The 16,108-nt window shown below is 43.7% G+C and overlaps 1 protein-coding gene across 5 annotated transcripts in view; it reads left to right on the top strand.

The window, feature by feature from the left end:
- Positions 1–15,427, top strand: part of SPTBN1 (spectrin beta, non-erythrocytic 1) — a 116,059-nt gene extending 100,632 nt beyond the window's left edge. For all 5 annotated transcript variants that reach the window (XM_040057498.2, XM_058419635.1, XM_040057496.2 and 2 more), the window contains exons 27-36: positions 1,314–1,558; positions 1,908–2,046; positions 2,919–3,003; positions 3,561–3,757; positions 4,793–4,899; positions 5,447–5,510; positions 10,454–10,692; positions 11,911–12,084; positions 13,727–13,769; positions 14,055–15,427. In XM_040057498.2, coding sequence (XP_039913432.1) covers positions 1,314–1,558; positions 1,908–2,046; positions 2,919–3,003; positions 3,561–3,757; positions 4,793–4,899; positions 5,447–5,510; positions 10,454–10,692; positions 11,911–12,084; positions 13,727–13,769; positions 14,055–14,270 — 1,509 coding nt within the window. In that variant the 3' untranslated portion in view covers positions 14,271–15,427. The remainder of the gene's footprint in view (positions 1–1,313; positions 1,559–1,907; positions 2,047–2,918; positions 3,004–3,560; positions 3,758–4,792; positions 4,900–5,446; positions 5,511–10,453; positions 10,693–11,910; positions 12,085–13,726; positions 13,770–14,054) is intronic.
- The last annotated feature ends 681 nt before the right edge of the window (positions 15,428–16,108 follow it).

Below are 16,108 nucleotides of genomic sequence, written 5' to 3'. Positions count from 1 at the left end.
TTAGGGGTTTTTTTGTTTTTAAAAACACCAAAAAGAACCAGTCAAACCCTTTGTGCCAGGCACTATTTATTCATCCTTTCTGAGAGGCAAAGACCTACACAGAGGTTTTCTGACTTGGTTATGAGCCCGGGCATTCTGAATTAAATATGGCCTTTCTTGGTGCTTCCTAAGAGCAAAAAGAGATTTAAAATCCACAGTTCAGGCTAAGATTTTTAAAAGCATCCAAACTTGATCTAATTCTGAATCTTTTGAAGCCAAGGTGTGCCAAGTAGAAGGTGGCAGCTGCTCATACAGCACAGGGGGGATTCTAAATCAAAATAAAACATTCAGCTGCCACAGGGAGAATTTGGGAATTACAACTGACTGTATTTATCCCAGTAGGTCAGGAAAGAGCTTTTATAGCTCAGCTGCCAGCCAATTCTCAGTTATGTTGCAATTTACACCAAAACAAAGGACATATAGAGCAAACATTTGATTTTCCAGGTGTTTTACTTTCAGAAGCCATGGATTTTATACAGAAAATGGGAGACATTCACAAAACATCAATGCCAGTCTCTCAAAAAGATAATTATAATCAAGACCTAAATGGAGGAATATGTAATCACAGCACAGAGCTGTGGGGAAGGCAGTTAGGATAATTTCTGGGTGAAACAGCCAGAGCATAGAGGTGGATCATTTTGAGAGAAGAACTGTCTCTGTGCCTGTAGCTAGAAGGCTGTTTGATTTGATGTTAAAGAAAATTAATTATTAGACAGAAGTTAATGGAATGTTTCGTGGCTTGAAAAATACAGAAAACAGTCAGGAGTTAGCATTTGCTATCCCAAGACAGTGCTTGAAAGGAAAAGATTTCTAATAGTAGAAGGTTCTTAATATTAATGTTTCCACATTTTCTTCTCTTTGAAGTAATTATCTATGTTTTTGAAAAATAACCTCTGTCAGGTGCAGTAATGGTTTGGATATGGAGTTCCCAGGTGCCTTCATCACTTGTATGAGAGGAAAGGAATTTGATGATGAAAATGGTTCCCATTTGGCCTGACATGTAACAGTCACTTTGTTTTGGCACTGTGTCTCGAAGTGGGTTCTGGCAGTGGCAAATCTTTGCTATTTTGGGGGTCCCTTGACCCTACAGTGACCTCTGAGGGATAATGCAGGTTTACTAACAGCACAAACCTTTCTAATGTGGACAGACAAAAGCCATTTGCAGTGACTTTAGAAAGCCCCTCAAGTGATGAATTAGCAGATAAATGTCCCTGTATTCGTGACTCAGGAGTAACAAACCCACTGATGGCTTTTTCTCTCCCAAATCACTGCAGGTGCGACAGCTGCAGGAGGATGCAGCACGCCTCCAGGCTGCCTACGCTGGGGACAAGGCCGATGACATCCAAAAGAGGGAAAACGAGGTCCTAGAGGCATGGAAGGCACTGCTGGATGCCTGCGAGGGCCGCAGGGTGAGGCTGGTGGACACAGGAGACAAATTCCGCTTCTTCAGCATGGTTCGGGATCTCATGCTGTGGATGGAAGATGTTATCCGGCAGATAGAAGCCCAGGAAAAGCCAAGGTAATGCAAGACATCCCTTCTCCAGCCACAGATAGGGTTGCAGGTCACCTGAGGAACATCAGTAGAGCTCAGTATCACTGAGAGTGGCTTTCAGAGCCTGCTGCTGCAGCAACTTCCTCGTGTTGGTGGCTGCTGGAATAATTGCCATGGAAAGTTGTACCCAAAAAGGTTTGGTCTCACACCAGGATTATTTGATGTCTGATTGAGGCCGGAATGGTGCTGTTTCTAAGGAAAGGCTTCCTGAACTACAAAGACAATCTAGGAATCAGTTTTTTCTTCATTGAGTTGTGGGTCAGTTTGCAAATGTAGCAGCTGTTAAATCCGAAATCTGTGTTTCTCGTCATTTTAGGGACGTTTCATCTGTAGAGCTCCTCATGAATAATCACCAGGGGATCAAAGCAGAAATTGATGCCCGAAATGACAGCTTCACTACGTGCATTGAGCTTGGCAAGTCTCTGCTGGCCAGGAAACACTACGCATCTGAGGAGGTACCGTGCTCCCTGCGCACAGCCATGGGTTCCTGGGGGTTCTTTCTCTGCCCCGTGTCACCCACAGAACAATGTGTCACCTCAGGGACTGGTGCACTTGTGTGCTGTTGGGAAATCAGGGTATGACTTCACTCTGGCATTTTATGGTGGGTAACAGAGGTGACATTGAGATTTGAAGTGTCATTTTCAGCCCAGAAAATGCCAGGAAGCTATGAGGCATTCCATTCTGCAGAGAATAGCCCTGGGACGGAAAGGTGTCTTCCTTGAGCAAGGGCAGAGGTAGCCGTGAGATAGCCTGAATTTCCTGCAGGGAAAACTCTCCTGTAGAGAGGCCTGCTAAGGGAATGAGCAGGAAAATGTTGAGTAAGGAGTAAATTCAAGGAATATAAGAGAACCGTATCCAACTGCTTAAAGCCTTGATTTATTTTCTGAGATGTCTGGGCCAGATGAGAGAGGCTTAGCCCTTGGTTCTCCTGCCTCCCTCTGGGGAAGGGAGAATAACCAAACATTGTGAGGCACTTCCCTCTCAGGAAGGGGAGAGCTTCTGCAGCAATCCAGAGTAGCACATTTTGCGTTAGTCGCTGGAAAAGGACGGAAGGTTCGGTGCTTGATTGCACTATTTACATCTGTTTGCCCATTACACCCTTTTATCAAATACTCTGGGTGCTGTAGCTTTTAACAGACACTGAATGCTTATGCAAATGTGATATTTTAATGGAAATGTCACATTTATTTATACTTGGAAGAGAAAAGCAGCTGTTGTTTGCACGATGAAGTCACTTCCTGAGGAACTCCTGTCAGGGCAGTGCAGGGCTGGGGGGAGCTGCTGCCTGGTGATTGTGTAACAACCCTGCTCTCTGCTCTCCATCTAGATCAAGGAAAAGCTCCTGCAGCTGACAGAAAAGAGAAAAGAAATGATTGACAAATGGGAAGACAGATGGGAGTGGCTGAGACTGAGTAAGGACACCCTTGGATTTCTTTTGGGCTGGGCCATATCGGACTTTCTTCATTGTGCCTTTTGAGCATTGAAAAAAAACCTGCAGCTCCTCACTTTTCTGTTACAGTGTTTGGAAGTGTGTTTGTGCTGGAATAGCTGCAAGGTTCACACCTATTGGTTGTTAAATAATGACGAATTTGAAACTAAGAATCCTGCACCAAAGGTCTTGCTCTATATGATCAAATTTGGAGCTCAGTGCAGTAGCTCTAGTGTATTTGCAGGTGTCACATTCCAATTTCTATGCTGAAATTAGCAGGTTACAGTAGATTAGAATGAAAAACCCATGCTAAACTTGCAAAATGAAACTTGCATTTTTCCTTGAAGCAAAGCCACCAGGAGAAATGTCTGTCTTTTCAGTGACCTGTTTCAATGAACTTAGCTAAGGGGAACACTTAGCCAAGTACATTTACTTTGTTCCCTGAGCTGGGTTTAGGTAAATCCCAAAGCTGCTTGATGACTCCATGATGCTGTTCTTTGTGATATTTATGGTGCTGACACCTGTGCCCCCTCTGCTCAGTTTTGGAGGTGCACCAGTTCTCCAGAGATGCAAGCGTGGCTGAGGCCTGGCTGCTGGGACAGGAGCCCTACCTGTCCAGTCGTGAAATAGGGCAGAGCGTTGATGAGGTGGAAAAATTAATCAAGCGGCACGAAGCGTTTGAGAAATCCGCAGCCACCTGGGACGAGAGGTTTGCAGCGCTGGAGAGACTGACCACGGTGAGTGTCTGGACCTCCCTGGCCGTTCCTTTTGGCTGATGGTTTGGAATAACTCCCGGCATCACCAACACGTTCTCCGTTTGTTGGTTGGTTGTTGATTGACCTCAGCCAACCACAGAGAGCCTGAAGTTTCATGTTTCCAGCCATTCTAAAAAACCCTTTCTGATTAATTTGAACTCAACGATCTGCAGTGAAAAAGCTTAAATGATAAATGACCTCAAGAGTCAGCAGGAGCTGTCTCAGGCCTGGGAGTGATGACCCAGAAGGAAATTTCAGAGCTGAACAGTTTGCTCCAGCTCTCTGCTGTACTGGTTGGCCAATTATTTTTGGTTAAAGATGACAGTGGTGGGAACGGGGCAGTGACAGTGATGTTTGTTATGTTGTGACTGTTCCAGTACAAGGCTGTATTGTCCCCTAGGAAGACACAATAAGCAAAAAAAAAAAAAACAAAAACCAAACCCCAATTTGAACACAGCTGCAATGTCAGTCATTAATGCTTGGAGAGCATTTTACCATCTTTGGAGAGAATTTGGCTTTAGACACTACAGTTGAAGTGGCCTGGGTTTTCACACACAGAGTGTCACAGCTGCAGACAAAAGGAACTGGAGTTTCTCAGCGTTTTCATAAATCAGGCCGGTTTTATGGAGTTGGTTAATTCCAGGAATTCACACAGGAAACATGCTATTTCTGTGTTCGACCAGCACACAAGAAGATGTTGCTTTTGGATATTTTAATAACTTGGGCTGTTTTCTTGTTTGTCTGGGTTTTATTCTAATAGAATGAGTTAGAAAGCAGACATGGCCGGTGGTGGGCTGCTGTCAGAGGGTCGATGCTGATGCCCTCCCTGACTCTGGTGCCCTTCCTGACAAATTCAGTACCACAAATGCTTTTAAAGACTGATGCCTTCCAGTTTTATCCCCATTCACTTTAATTTCAGTAATGTTTCAGAAAAACTGTACGTACAGAGTTGTTCGTTTCTAGAACACCCCATGAAAAATAAGCAATGTTTTTAAATAAAAATGTCTCCTCTTCCAGCTGGAACTGCTGGAAGTGCGTCGGCAGCAAGAGGAGGAGGAGCGGAAGAGGCAGCCACCCACTCCAGAGCCCAAGGTTACAGAGGATGGAGACTCCCAGCAGCAATGGTGAGCTGGACTCTGCACTTCCCTCAGGGAACCCCTGGGCTGAAAATGTGCTGTAAAAGGAGAGGAGGTTGTATGGGTTTGTAACGTGACCCCTGTTAGAAGATTTGGTGGTTTATGGGGACAGGACTTCTCCCAAATCCCCGAATTCCCTGCTAAATTCCCATTTTCCAGTTGTCACTGCTGAGGCATCCCTAGCCCAAAAGTGGGAATGTTGATTTTGTCCCCTGGGCCATGAATTGCAGTTTCTGAACAACCTTGGCTTTTTTCTTTGATGAGCATAATTTACAGATTTTAAGCCGCATCCTTGGAACATTGGCATTTATGAAATTGCTTATGCGATAGGAGGAGGTTTATTTGTAAGGTAACTGTCAATAAAGTCTGGTTAAATCCCACTTCACACTGGATTTATTCAGTTGGGCCTAAGGATTTTAGGAACGTGTTTGAATTTCTTAAATTAATATTCAATAAGAAAATCTCATTTTGTTGAACAAGATGGGTGACTTCCAAGAGCCTTATACATTTCTTTTCTTTTTCCTCTCTCCAACAGGGACGGGACAAAAGGACAGCAGGTTTCCCAAAACGGTTTGCCCTCAGACCAGGAATCTCCACGGGTTAGTTATCGCTCCCAAACCTACCAAAACTACAAAAACTTTATTAGCAGACGGACAGCCAATGACCGCTCGTGGTCTGGACTGTGACCCACAGAATCACTTGCAGCAACAGAAACCTTTTCTCAGTATGGTTTACTGGTACTGGTTTAATCTTTTGGCTTCAGATTTCCCTGCTGCTTTTCTCTTCCTTCCCATCAGTTGACTTTTATTTAATTAGCAGCCCCTTGGACATATATTTGCTTCACTTTAATCTTTGTTTATTTGAATCTCCCCACTGACACTCAGTTGCTTTAAGGTGACACATTTATTTCATGTTATTTACTGTGAGTTTTTCATGTCGCTAATAGTATTAAGATTTTCCAGCGAAAGCGTCCTTTATATGAGTAATTGAGATGTAATGAGATTACATCCTAATGAAGAAGAGCACTAGGACCTGACAGGTATGACGCATCGAGTTATACTAACAGGTCTCAGCACGGCAACTTTATTAAATCAGCTGCATTAGCAAGAGTTATGTACCAGGCCAAAGATAATCCACACGAGTGAGCTGGGTAGGAAGGGCTGGGAGGGGGGGAGTGTGACTGTGGACGAATAAAAGCCTTAAGGTTAGTTTGTATAACATTCCATGCAGAATGGACTCATTGACTGCAGAGACAAATAAACGTGAAATAAACCATTCAAAACCAGTATCTAGATTTATCTGGGGGTTTAGTCCTCATGCAGAGTTGTGATCTTGCTGGTTTGGGGCCTCATTTGGCCTCAGTCCTGTCCAGTGGCACTACAGCAATTTGATTTCTGGGCACCAGAGAGGCAAGGGTGTAAATGAGAGTAGGGTGTAGCCCCCTGGGGAGAGGATGTGATGCTTTCCTTTAAAAACTAAATAAAATACACTGTCTAAGATCCCAGCTATTTTTTTTACATAGGTGCAGGCTGAATGCTCCATGCCTTATTCACTCCTTCTTGACAGGGAGTGTCCCAGTGGAGTCAGGATGCATGCCAAGAATCCTCATGTGCAGCCATGACAATGCCAGTAAATGTCTCTGGAGTTAATGCAACACAAGAGTTGAATCTGACTCCACTCCCCACCGCCTTCCTGCAGAGCCTCCTTGTCTCAGTTAATGCTTTGAGTGAAAGGACATGGCTCTTTGTTGCTGAACCTGGCTCTCTAGGGTCACATTCAGTGCAGGAGAGGCTCCTGGCAGGCTGGGATCTGTGGATATCAGGGCTCTTAGAGTGCTGCAGAGCAAACACGAGTCCCAGCTGAGTGCCCTGGCAGGAAATGCCTTCCAGCACAAGTTTGGCTTTAAGATGCCCATCCTAGTTTAAGTCTGAGTCTGCACACAGACTCTGCCAATGCTCCACAGCACTGCCACCTTTCTCCTTTTGGAAATAAAAGCTTTTGGTTCTTCTTTAACATTCAATCCTGAAGCGAGCTCTTGTACATTCTAATGATTATAAATTCTCTACAGTTGTGGCTGGGAATGTGAGGTGGTCTTCAAGCACATCCCAGATAATAATCTTGTTGGTTAGCACAGACTTATACATCACCTGTTTGCTTCTTTGGAAATTTTATTTTATTGCCATGCTACATAATGCATTCCATGTTCATCTTTGCCATCTGCACTTCAGTCTTCCATGAGAACTTCCAAGCTCAGTTTGTTGAGTCCCGTGTTGCAATACCTTGGGTGTACAGAGCTGCATCAGTGAGGCACAAGATGTGCTACTGTTGGTCAGAATTTTGGCTTTTGACAACTGGCTGAGCAGTGCAGCTGGATTGTTCTGTGCGGGCTGAGCTTGTGAACTGAGAGTGGTGATTGAAAGGATGTGCTTCAGTAACTGTACTTTTGTCTTTCCACTTCATGATGCATGTGTTTGTTTTTTTTTTTTCTTTTGTCAGGATAACAACATATAGCTTCTTAATGCTTTTAAAAATTCTGTATGAATTTATGGGGATGCTCTGGTGGCTGCCCTGTGCCTTGAAAGTGTGCCAGTTCTCAGGGCAGGATAGCTGTAGCTTCAGACTCCACCATCTGCAGAGCTTTCACATGTATTCTGGGAAAAAAAGTAGTCTTTAGAAGGAATTTATAGAGATAGACTTTTCTTATTTGTATTAGTACACTTAGATAAAAATTCCATTTTTATGACGATGAAGAAAAAGTAAGTCATTGATTAAGGTCATCACTTCAGGCACTAGAAGATAAGGATTTCACCTGTTTATTGCAGCCTGTGGATCTGGCTAAAGGCATTAGGAAGGTCCTTTTGACAGAACAACCTAGTGGTTGGCATCTGTTTGCATCTGAACCGGGCAAATCATCTGCTTCTTCAGCTGTGGGGCAGAGCCTTGAGTCAATGAATTGAGCAGATGTTGCTTCAAGCACTGTGAAATCCAAAGGGGCACCTCTGTCATTGTCACCACCTGTCTTGTTGCATGTCCCAGTCCTGCTTTAAAGATTTCCAGAGTAGCCTATAGCCACTAAAGCACTTCCAACTAACCCCTCAGGCCCCACTGAGAGAACTGTATCATGTACTCCAGACCTATTGTGTTGTAACAGGAGTTTGCTGTTGTTGTTTGTCCTCCGTGGCGTTGTCTCCGCATGCCCCACGCATGTTTCCATTAAAGTGTGTTCAGCTCCTGTCTTTTCTCCGTTTTCATGACACATCCTTCGCAGAGCTGTTCATGATTTTTTTGCTTGTTTTCTGTTAATTGTAGATAACACGTGAAAGGAAATAAAACCCGAAAGAGCATCAGAAAAGCTTTTCATAGCCCTTTTACAACCAGTAGAATTTGACGTAGAAGGTGCAGGTCTGATGATGGAATTAAAGTTGGCAGATACTTTTCAAAGCCACAGGGTTGCAGCACTGACTTCCATATTATTTCCCATAAAATACATTGCGCAGCTGTGCAGTGGCTGCTGGTTTGAAACTGGTCTGGTTTACCTCAGATGAGGGGTCCTGGGTACCCCCTAATCAGTCCTATATTCACATCTGGCTGCTCCAGCAAATGCACTGCTTTCTGTGTCAGTGCAGGGGCCAGGCAGGTGTTTCTGGGGAGTTTATTTAAATTGTAGAGATGAGTTCCTGTGGGCTGTGTGGTTCCTCAGTGCTGGTCAGAGGTGTCAGATCCCTCAGACAGGGCTCCAGCTAGCAGCAAAGCAGAGTTTGAGGTTGAGGAGCTGTCACTGGACAGAAAGTGTGCAAGGGGCTCTCCTTGTTCTTGAAGGGATCTGTTTGCCATGGGTGGTTGACACAGGTGATGAATGATGACTCAGGGGTTGTTCATTCCACTGCCTGTGTTCTGGCAGTGTTTGGATAATCTTCAGCCTCATCTATTTACCCTCTCCCCTGCTTTAATGCAATATTTTTGTTATACTTTGAGATTTGGGTACAAGTAGAGAGGGTTGATGGCTTAGATTGATCCCAGTTGTGAAGGAGCAGTGTAAAGCTATGTGTCTTTAGGGACAGGGCATCCAGATCTGACTGAAGTGCAATGTGAGCTGTGATTCTCTCCCTGTTTGAGGGTGTAGTGTCTGTACTCTGGAGGTTTAGGTTGCTAAAGGCAGTTAACCAATCCTTCCCATGTTCAGTGCAAGTTGACACTCAGATCTTTATAGACCAATGGTGAGGTACAAGGTGTGAGGCACAATAATGGATACTGGGCAGGTATAAGAAGTTCTAGCAAACGTTGGCAAATTTGAGTTTGTTGCATAATAATTCGGCTGCTTTTGATTTGTCCAGGCCATGTGCAGTAGTGGGAATGTCTACTTACTGTGCCATTCACAAAAACCTGCTTGTCTGCATAAAACCAGTCCAGAATGTTTGTAATCTACTAGAGCATTAGCAGCACTGAGCTTTAGTAACTTGCTAATAATAATACTACACACTGGTTGTGTAACTCCTGAGCTGTTACCAACGGCTCTACACGTCAAAGTAATGGTACAAGAAAAAAAAACAAAACTGGGACCAAGCTGTATTTCAAAAGCTTATAGCCATTAGGATTCCAATTTAAATGATTTTTGGATGAATGGCTCCTGAAGACGTCGCCAGCTTGACCAGTGAGAGCTGCTGGAAACACGGCTGCTCTCTAGCCTATCGATCCCAGTGCGCCAGGCAACGCGACCAACAAAGCAAGTGATGGGCAAGGCCTTGGTTCTGTCTTTGTTTGGGGGTAAATAGCTGTGTGATGCTGTGTGACTGTGGTGGTTTTCAGTTCCTTTAACAAAAATCCAATCCACCTAATAACGCCAGTCTGAACCAGACCTCGATCAGTTGACATGTGACCTCATTCCCCTTGTCTTTACGATCCAATATCCTAACTGGGATGGTGGAGATGCATGGTGTAATCTTTCTAATTTCTGCATGTTTTGATTTTGTTGTGTCACTAGGGGAACGGGGAAAGTGGGAAAGGAGCTTTTACAGAAACAAATCAATTACACACATTTTTGTAAATGCTCCTGGGCGATTGTGACATCTTTCTCTGCTGACTCATAGTTAATACCTTTTATGGACCTTTAATGCCCCAGTAATGCCATAAATGTACTTAAGGTGGCTGATGTGTATAACTTCTACTGTTCCTCTAGGTTTGCAGAAAGTGTGATTGTTACTGTTCCAAATATTTGAGTACCTAGCAACAGAATTGAATGCTCTCATTCTAGGAATAACAATATATAAAAGAATTGACCAGCAGAGCAAAACACAGTAAAATTCACACTGATGTTCAGCTACTTTTATTTTCCCGTCTCTCCACCTGTAAAATGGGTACTAATCCATTCCTTCTAATTTCCTTGGCCTCCTGTGTCTCCATGGAGTGCGAGAAAGAACTTACTGGCCTGTGTCATTGTCCAGGCAAAGTTTATACACAGCCACGTTGTGCAGGGAGACAGATTAACTGCAGAATGCCTCAGTGCTGGGGGCTTCGGGCTGAACATACTCTATACTGTTCCCAGGTGGCAGAAACTGCAGAAACCAACGAAATGGTCAATGGAGCTGCAGAACAGAGGACGAGTTCCAAGGAGTCCAGTCCCGTTCCTTCCCCAACGTCAGACCGCAAAGCAAAGGGCGGCATTCTGGCCCAGACTGCTGCTACCCTCCCAGCCAAAACCCAGGAGATTCCCTCAGCCCAGATGGAGGGCTTCTTACACCGCAAGCACGAGTGGGAGACACACAGCAAGAAAGCCTCCAGCAGGTACAGTGCGTGTGTAACACGGGCAGGGCAAACCAGGGCTCTGTGCACAACCATCCCCAGCCTTCTCCGGGCTCCCAGAGACCTGTTGCTGTAGGGGTGGGGCTGCAGGGCTGAACACCACGTGGGGGGAACTGCAGTCTGGACATACTTGGTACAAAAAGCAGCGTTAGCCACATTTGTCAGGTGGAAAACTGAGGCAGAGAGATACCACGACTTTCCCACTCCACATGATGGATTTGTGGCAGTAGTGGGATTTGATTCCAGATCTCTCAAGTTGTACGTTACTACAAGAAAAGAAAATCATGTAGGTGTGAGACTAGAAATGTTCATGTTCTTCTGACATTTTCTATTTGCACATTACCACTTCCCACCTACTCTGTAGTCTGTTCAGCATGAACAGAGGATGATTGGTGTACCAGAGTCAATTCCATTCCCAAGGAATGTCCTGCAAGTCTCAAACAGTCAGAACTTTGAGATTTGTCTACACTGAAAAAGCAGACTGGGATCCTTTGTGACCTTGAGAGAGCTCTCAAAACCAGATTTAAGACTTGGCTGAGAAGGAAAATATTCCCAGCAAATGCTGAGCTGCAGCAACATCTGTGGGATTTGGTAGGAGCCAAAGCATTTGGCAGAGCTGAGATCTCAAGCAAGTACAGCAGTACCAGGATATTTGTGCCACTGGAGTTGTTCACACCAGACAACACCCTTGAAGCAGCGACAGCCACCATTACTCGTGTCTGGGTATTCTTATTTCCAGTAATAGTTAATTTTCACAATTCTATTAGAGAATGAGGTGGATGATGCCACTAAGAGTATTTTTGTCAGTTGAGGATTTCACACACAGTCCATTCTATTCCATTCATCACTTTGTGAGAATTCTTTCTACAACAGAACACTGCCATTAAAAGGTCAATAATTTTCTGTGTCAGGAATGCAAAGTACCCAGTCTGCCAAACAGTCCTCCCACTGCGAGGACAGGCTGATGTGCTCTCACAGGGAGCTCTGGGAATCTTGGTTCCCTTTCACTTTTGTCTTGAAGCTGTGCTTTCATGAAAGATTTCCCTGTCTGCAGTTCATGGGACAGTATAGGCTATATTCACATCCTCATGCTGAACTGATCTCCCTTAACTTACAGAAGTAATTACGTTTGGTTTCTCCAGTTCTGCAGGTGAGAGCATTGGATTTATAACTGCTCTTGTTGTTTCCCATGTCTCAAAGGTCATGGCATAATGTGTACTGTGTCATAAACAACCAAGAGATGGGCTTCTACAAGGACTCGAAAGCTGCAGCGTCTGGCATCCCTTACCACAATGAGATCCCTGTCAGCTTAAAGGACGCAGTCTGTGAAGTAGCAGTCGATTACAAAAAGAAGAAGCATGTGTTCAAGCTCAGGTAAACCTGGGGCAGTGTTCTGCCCTTGGGGAAAGCCATGGTGGATGTGTTCACTGGGAAAACCAGCCCAGGAACTGACCATGAATGTTAACTGCAGCACCTGCTTTTCTGAGCAAGCTCTTCCCAACGCTGAGTTGTGGTCTGTCCATCAGAGCGAGCAAACACAGAACAGGGTTGTAATAATCAGAGCACATTCATCAGATGTGTGTGCCTGCCATTAGGGGCCTGCATTTCACAATGCTGGGTTTTTCAGCCACTCCCTCTGGAAGTGATGGAGAGCAGTGATCATGGTTCTGCTCTTTTCCAAATCAAGCCTCTTGTTTAATTTTTTCAGTATGAATTTAGGAGACTGCTGAAGACACCTCACATGTACAGGTCTGGAACATATAGCTAGAGACCATTTCACTCAAATTTGTAAAAGACCTGTTTCTCAAAGGTTAAAAAAAAAAGCTTTTCTTTGGGAAACTCTTTGGTTTGCTGAACAATCTTCTAGCACCAACAATTAAAAAATATTTATCATTACACAGCTGCAAGGTAATCCTGTCAAAGAAGACTTATTTTGTGAACTGATTGGGTCACATATTCCAACACAGGTGTTTTGGGTTTTTTTGGCAGAGCAGGGGTGGTGATGGTGTAATTTTATATTCGTGCAGGAATCCTCTAAAGATCATAGAATCCCTACCTGGGGAAAATTTGCTTTATAGAAAATATATGTGGAAATATATAGCAAATATTTAGGGAAATGTACCTTTCTTGAGGACAGGCCTGCAGCTATGTGATTCATCCTTCTGACTATTTTAAACCTCTCTGAATTGCTAATGGAAGTATGTGCTGTTCCAAATGCAAAGTTAGGCAGAAACACCAACTGCCCTTTTTTCCCAGTGCTCCATCACCTGCATCAGGGCCCTCAGTTACTTGCATGTAGATATTTCCTTTACTCAAGCACTGTTATTTTACTGTTTAGTCTTTAATTTCATTTCATAAAGAGCTGTTTAAATGCTTGCTTTTTGTTGGGAAAGATGGGGAAGCCTGCAGCAGAGCTCCTGCTGCCCCTGCCTCCTGCTTATTCTGGTGATATTCAGTTGGTTTTTCATTTCTGTGTATCATCACATACATTGTTTAAATGTATCCCAGTTAAACCATCCGAGTAGAATCAGTGCAGGAGTCAAACAGGAGGTGGATTCTGGCCTTCACTGCGAGGAGAGGTGGCTGCTCATCTCTAATACTCAGAGTAAGACCTTGAGCCAGCACCACCATACCTAAAAGAGTAGAGCAGCTGCAGAATTTTGCAGGATTTTCACAGGAGCCATGAAAACTCTGGGTGCTGCCTGTGACTTTTTTCTTTTGAAAGTGTTGAGTAAACTTTGATAATGTGTTTTGCAACAGAGAAAAGATGTACCTGAAAGAGCAAATACTGAGCCAGCAGCCACATGAGAACACGAGCAACACCCTGAGCACATCCACAGCGCAGAGCTACCCCGTGTGTGGCTGCAACAGGGGTTGTTGTGGGCATTTGGCACGTGGGCACTGTCCCATGCAGTCCTGTGTGCCTTGGGCTGCTCGTTTGCTGGAGCCAAACAAGCAGGAGTTGAACCAGTGTGACCACTATTGAGCTAAATTTGTGATGGTGCTTTCTTTCCAGATTGACCGATGGCAACGAATACCTCTTCCAAGCCAAAGACGATGTAAGTGTGTTTTTCTTATGGTTTATTACCGTGCTGTCTGTGCTGTTGTACCATGGGCAGAAGCAGCTGCCAAGAGCTGGTGTGCACTCTGTGGGTGGTGCGTAGGCCCAGGGCTGCTCGGGTACAGCCTCTAGGAGGTGTCTCTGGAGGTGCACAGCCAGAGGGGATGAGTTGGGGCTGGTTTTCCTTGCATTTCCACCCCTGTCCGTTCCCCCTCCGCACCGTCGCGGGAGTCAGAGGGGTGTGCCGCTTGTAACGGTTTTGTGCCTTTGGGGCTTCTTGAAGGAGGAGATGAACACGTGGATTCAGGCCATCACATCAGCGATCTCTTCGGACAAAATCGAAGTGTCCCCGACCACCCAGAGCACTCCAGCCTCCAGCCGTGCCCAGACCCTGCCTGCCAGCGTCACAATAACCAGCGAGTCCAGCCCTGGCAAGCGGGAGAAAGACAAAGAGAAAGACAAAGAGAAAAGATTCAGCCTTTTTGGTAAAAAGAAGTGAATTCCATCTCCACACACTGCACTTCTCTGACCGTTCCAGTGGAATTCCAGCATGCGAGCTCAGAACCAATACGTTACTCTCTGTGCCTCATGTTCCTCAATGTGATTGACATTTTTTTATTTATAGAGCATTTTAAAATAAAAAAAGCCAACAAAAAAAAAATCTAAAGTTACAAATGTATGAGGTGCATAGGGCAGCTTCTTTAGGAGAGGGAGGACCAGGTTTTGGGGGTTTGTTTTTGTTGTTGTTGTTGGGGTTTTTTTTTGTCTTTTTTTTTTTTTTTTTTTTTTTAATGAAGTTAATGTAGATTAGATCTTAATATTTAAACTGTTCCTCAATTTTGTGAGGCTGTCTTGGAAAATAACCCACTCCTAGTGCTATTGGTATGCAAGGCAGCGGTGCTTTCAAATCTACTGTGCACATAAGAAACCAATGTACAAATTCTCAAAGGCATTCACTTCCAGTTAAGGTTATTATGCTGAGTCCTGACTAGTAGAGCCTTCCCTTGCGATTCTAACAGGAATTAAAGTGGTAGTGTGTTCTCTTTGCTGTAACAGAGTGCAGGTATGCGTTGACTCCCAGCCCAACATTGGTTTAACACCACCCGAAGCGTCCCCGCATCGAGTATGACAGATAAGAATGTTGGCGTTCAAGACGGATTAACAGGCTGGTACAGTTTTAAATAAGCTGTAATTTCAAATTTCTTTTTTTTTTCTTTTCTTTTTTTTTTTTTCTGAAATACATTATATTGTATGTTTCAGATAATTCTAGTACAAAGTATAATAAGACTAGATGTATAATAAACCCTTTAAAATCATCAATAAGTGTAAAAGTGGAACTGAAGCATTTACTGGAAAAGTAATGTTACTCAAATGGTTACTTGCTTGTCAGCTGCAGCACTGTGTGTTATAATTTTGCTACATTACCTTGCTCTTTGATACATAGTGTGCATTTCTGTCACTGTAACTATTGTAATGAAAAATTTTCATCTTACTGCACAATCAAAAATTACATTTAATAGGAATGAACTTTCAATGACTGGGCCTGTAGTCAAGAGTAGTACTGGAACTGGCTTTCAGTTGTATCGAACTGTACCTCTAGACTTTTACCCTATCTGTTAAATATATGCGATGTCATTAAATGCTTTTAAAACTAAATATGCTGGGTAAGTTTCTTATTTCATTTCTGACAATGTTAAATCATAATTTTGAAAGATGATCAAAAATAAAGTTATTTTAAAATGTCATCTCTCCTGTGCACTGAAACTGATGTCTTCAAATGTAATTCCATTCTTTTGTGTGAAAGTTCATCCTGAAATAGTTGTTTTCTCTCTTTCCACTTTTCTTTTCCTTCACTTCCCACCTGCCCTCCCTTTTACCCTGCCTCCCAAATTAAGCACCAAAAATAAAGAGAAAAGGAATTAAGTGAATATTTTGAAAAATATTCTGATAAAGATACTTTTTGTGGGAAGTGAAGCCAGCAGAGTGGATGGGAGTAACCACATCAGAGGCTGGGGCAGTGGAGTTCCCTGAATATTTACCTGATGGAGGTAAAGCTCCATGTTCCAGTTGGCAGCAAAAAGACATCATTTTGAGTAAGCCCTGGTCTCCAACTTTCTACACACCTTTTGCTCAAGTGCTTACATACTTTCCTTACTTTGGAAACCACCTAAGAAACAATCTAATAGGAATAGCTCTAAGAAGCTCCAGTATGTTTTAAAGTCAATGAAATGCAAGGAACCTGGGTTTTAATGTATTGTGATTGTTAAAATGCACTCAAATATTAATTTTGGTAGAAAGCAGATAAACTGCAGACTCACATGTTTCCAAGTGACTGTT

The sequence above is a fragment of the Hirundo rustica genome, chromosome 3 (genome assembly GCF_015227805.2).
Source record: "Hirundo rustica isolate bHirRus1 chromosome 3, bHirRus1.pri.v3, whole genome shotgun sequence".
Classification (NCBI taxonomy): domain Eukaryota; kingdom Metazoa; phylum Chordata; class Aves; order Passeriformes; family Hirundinidae; genus Hirundo; species Hirundo rustica.
This window is presented reverse-complemented; position numbering and strand designations above follow the sequence as displayed.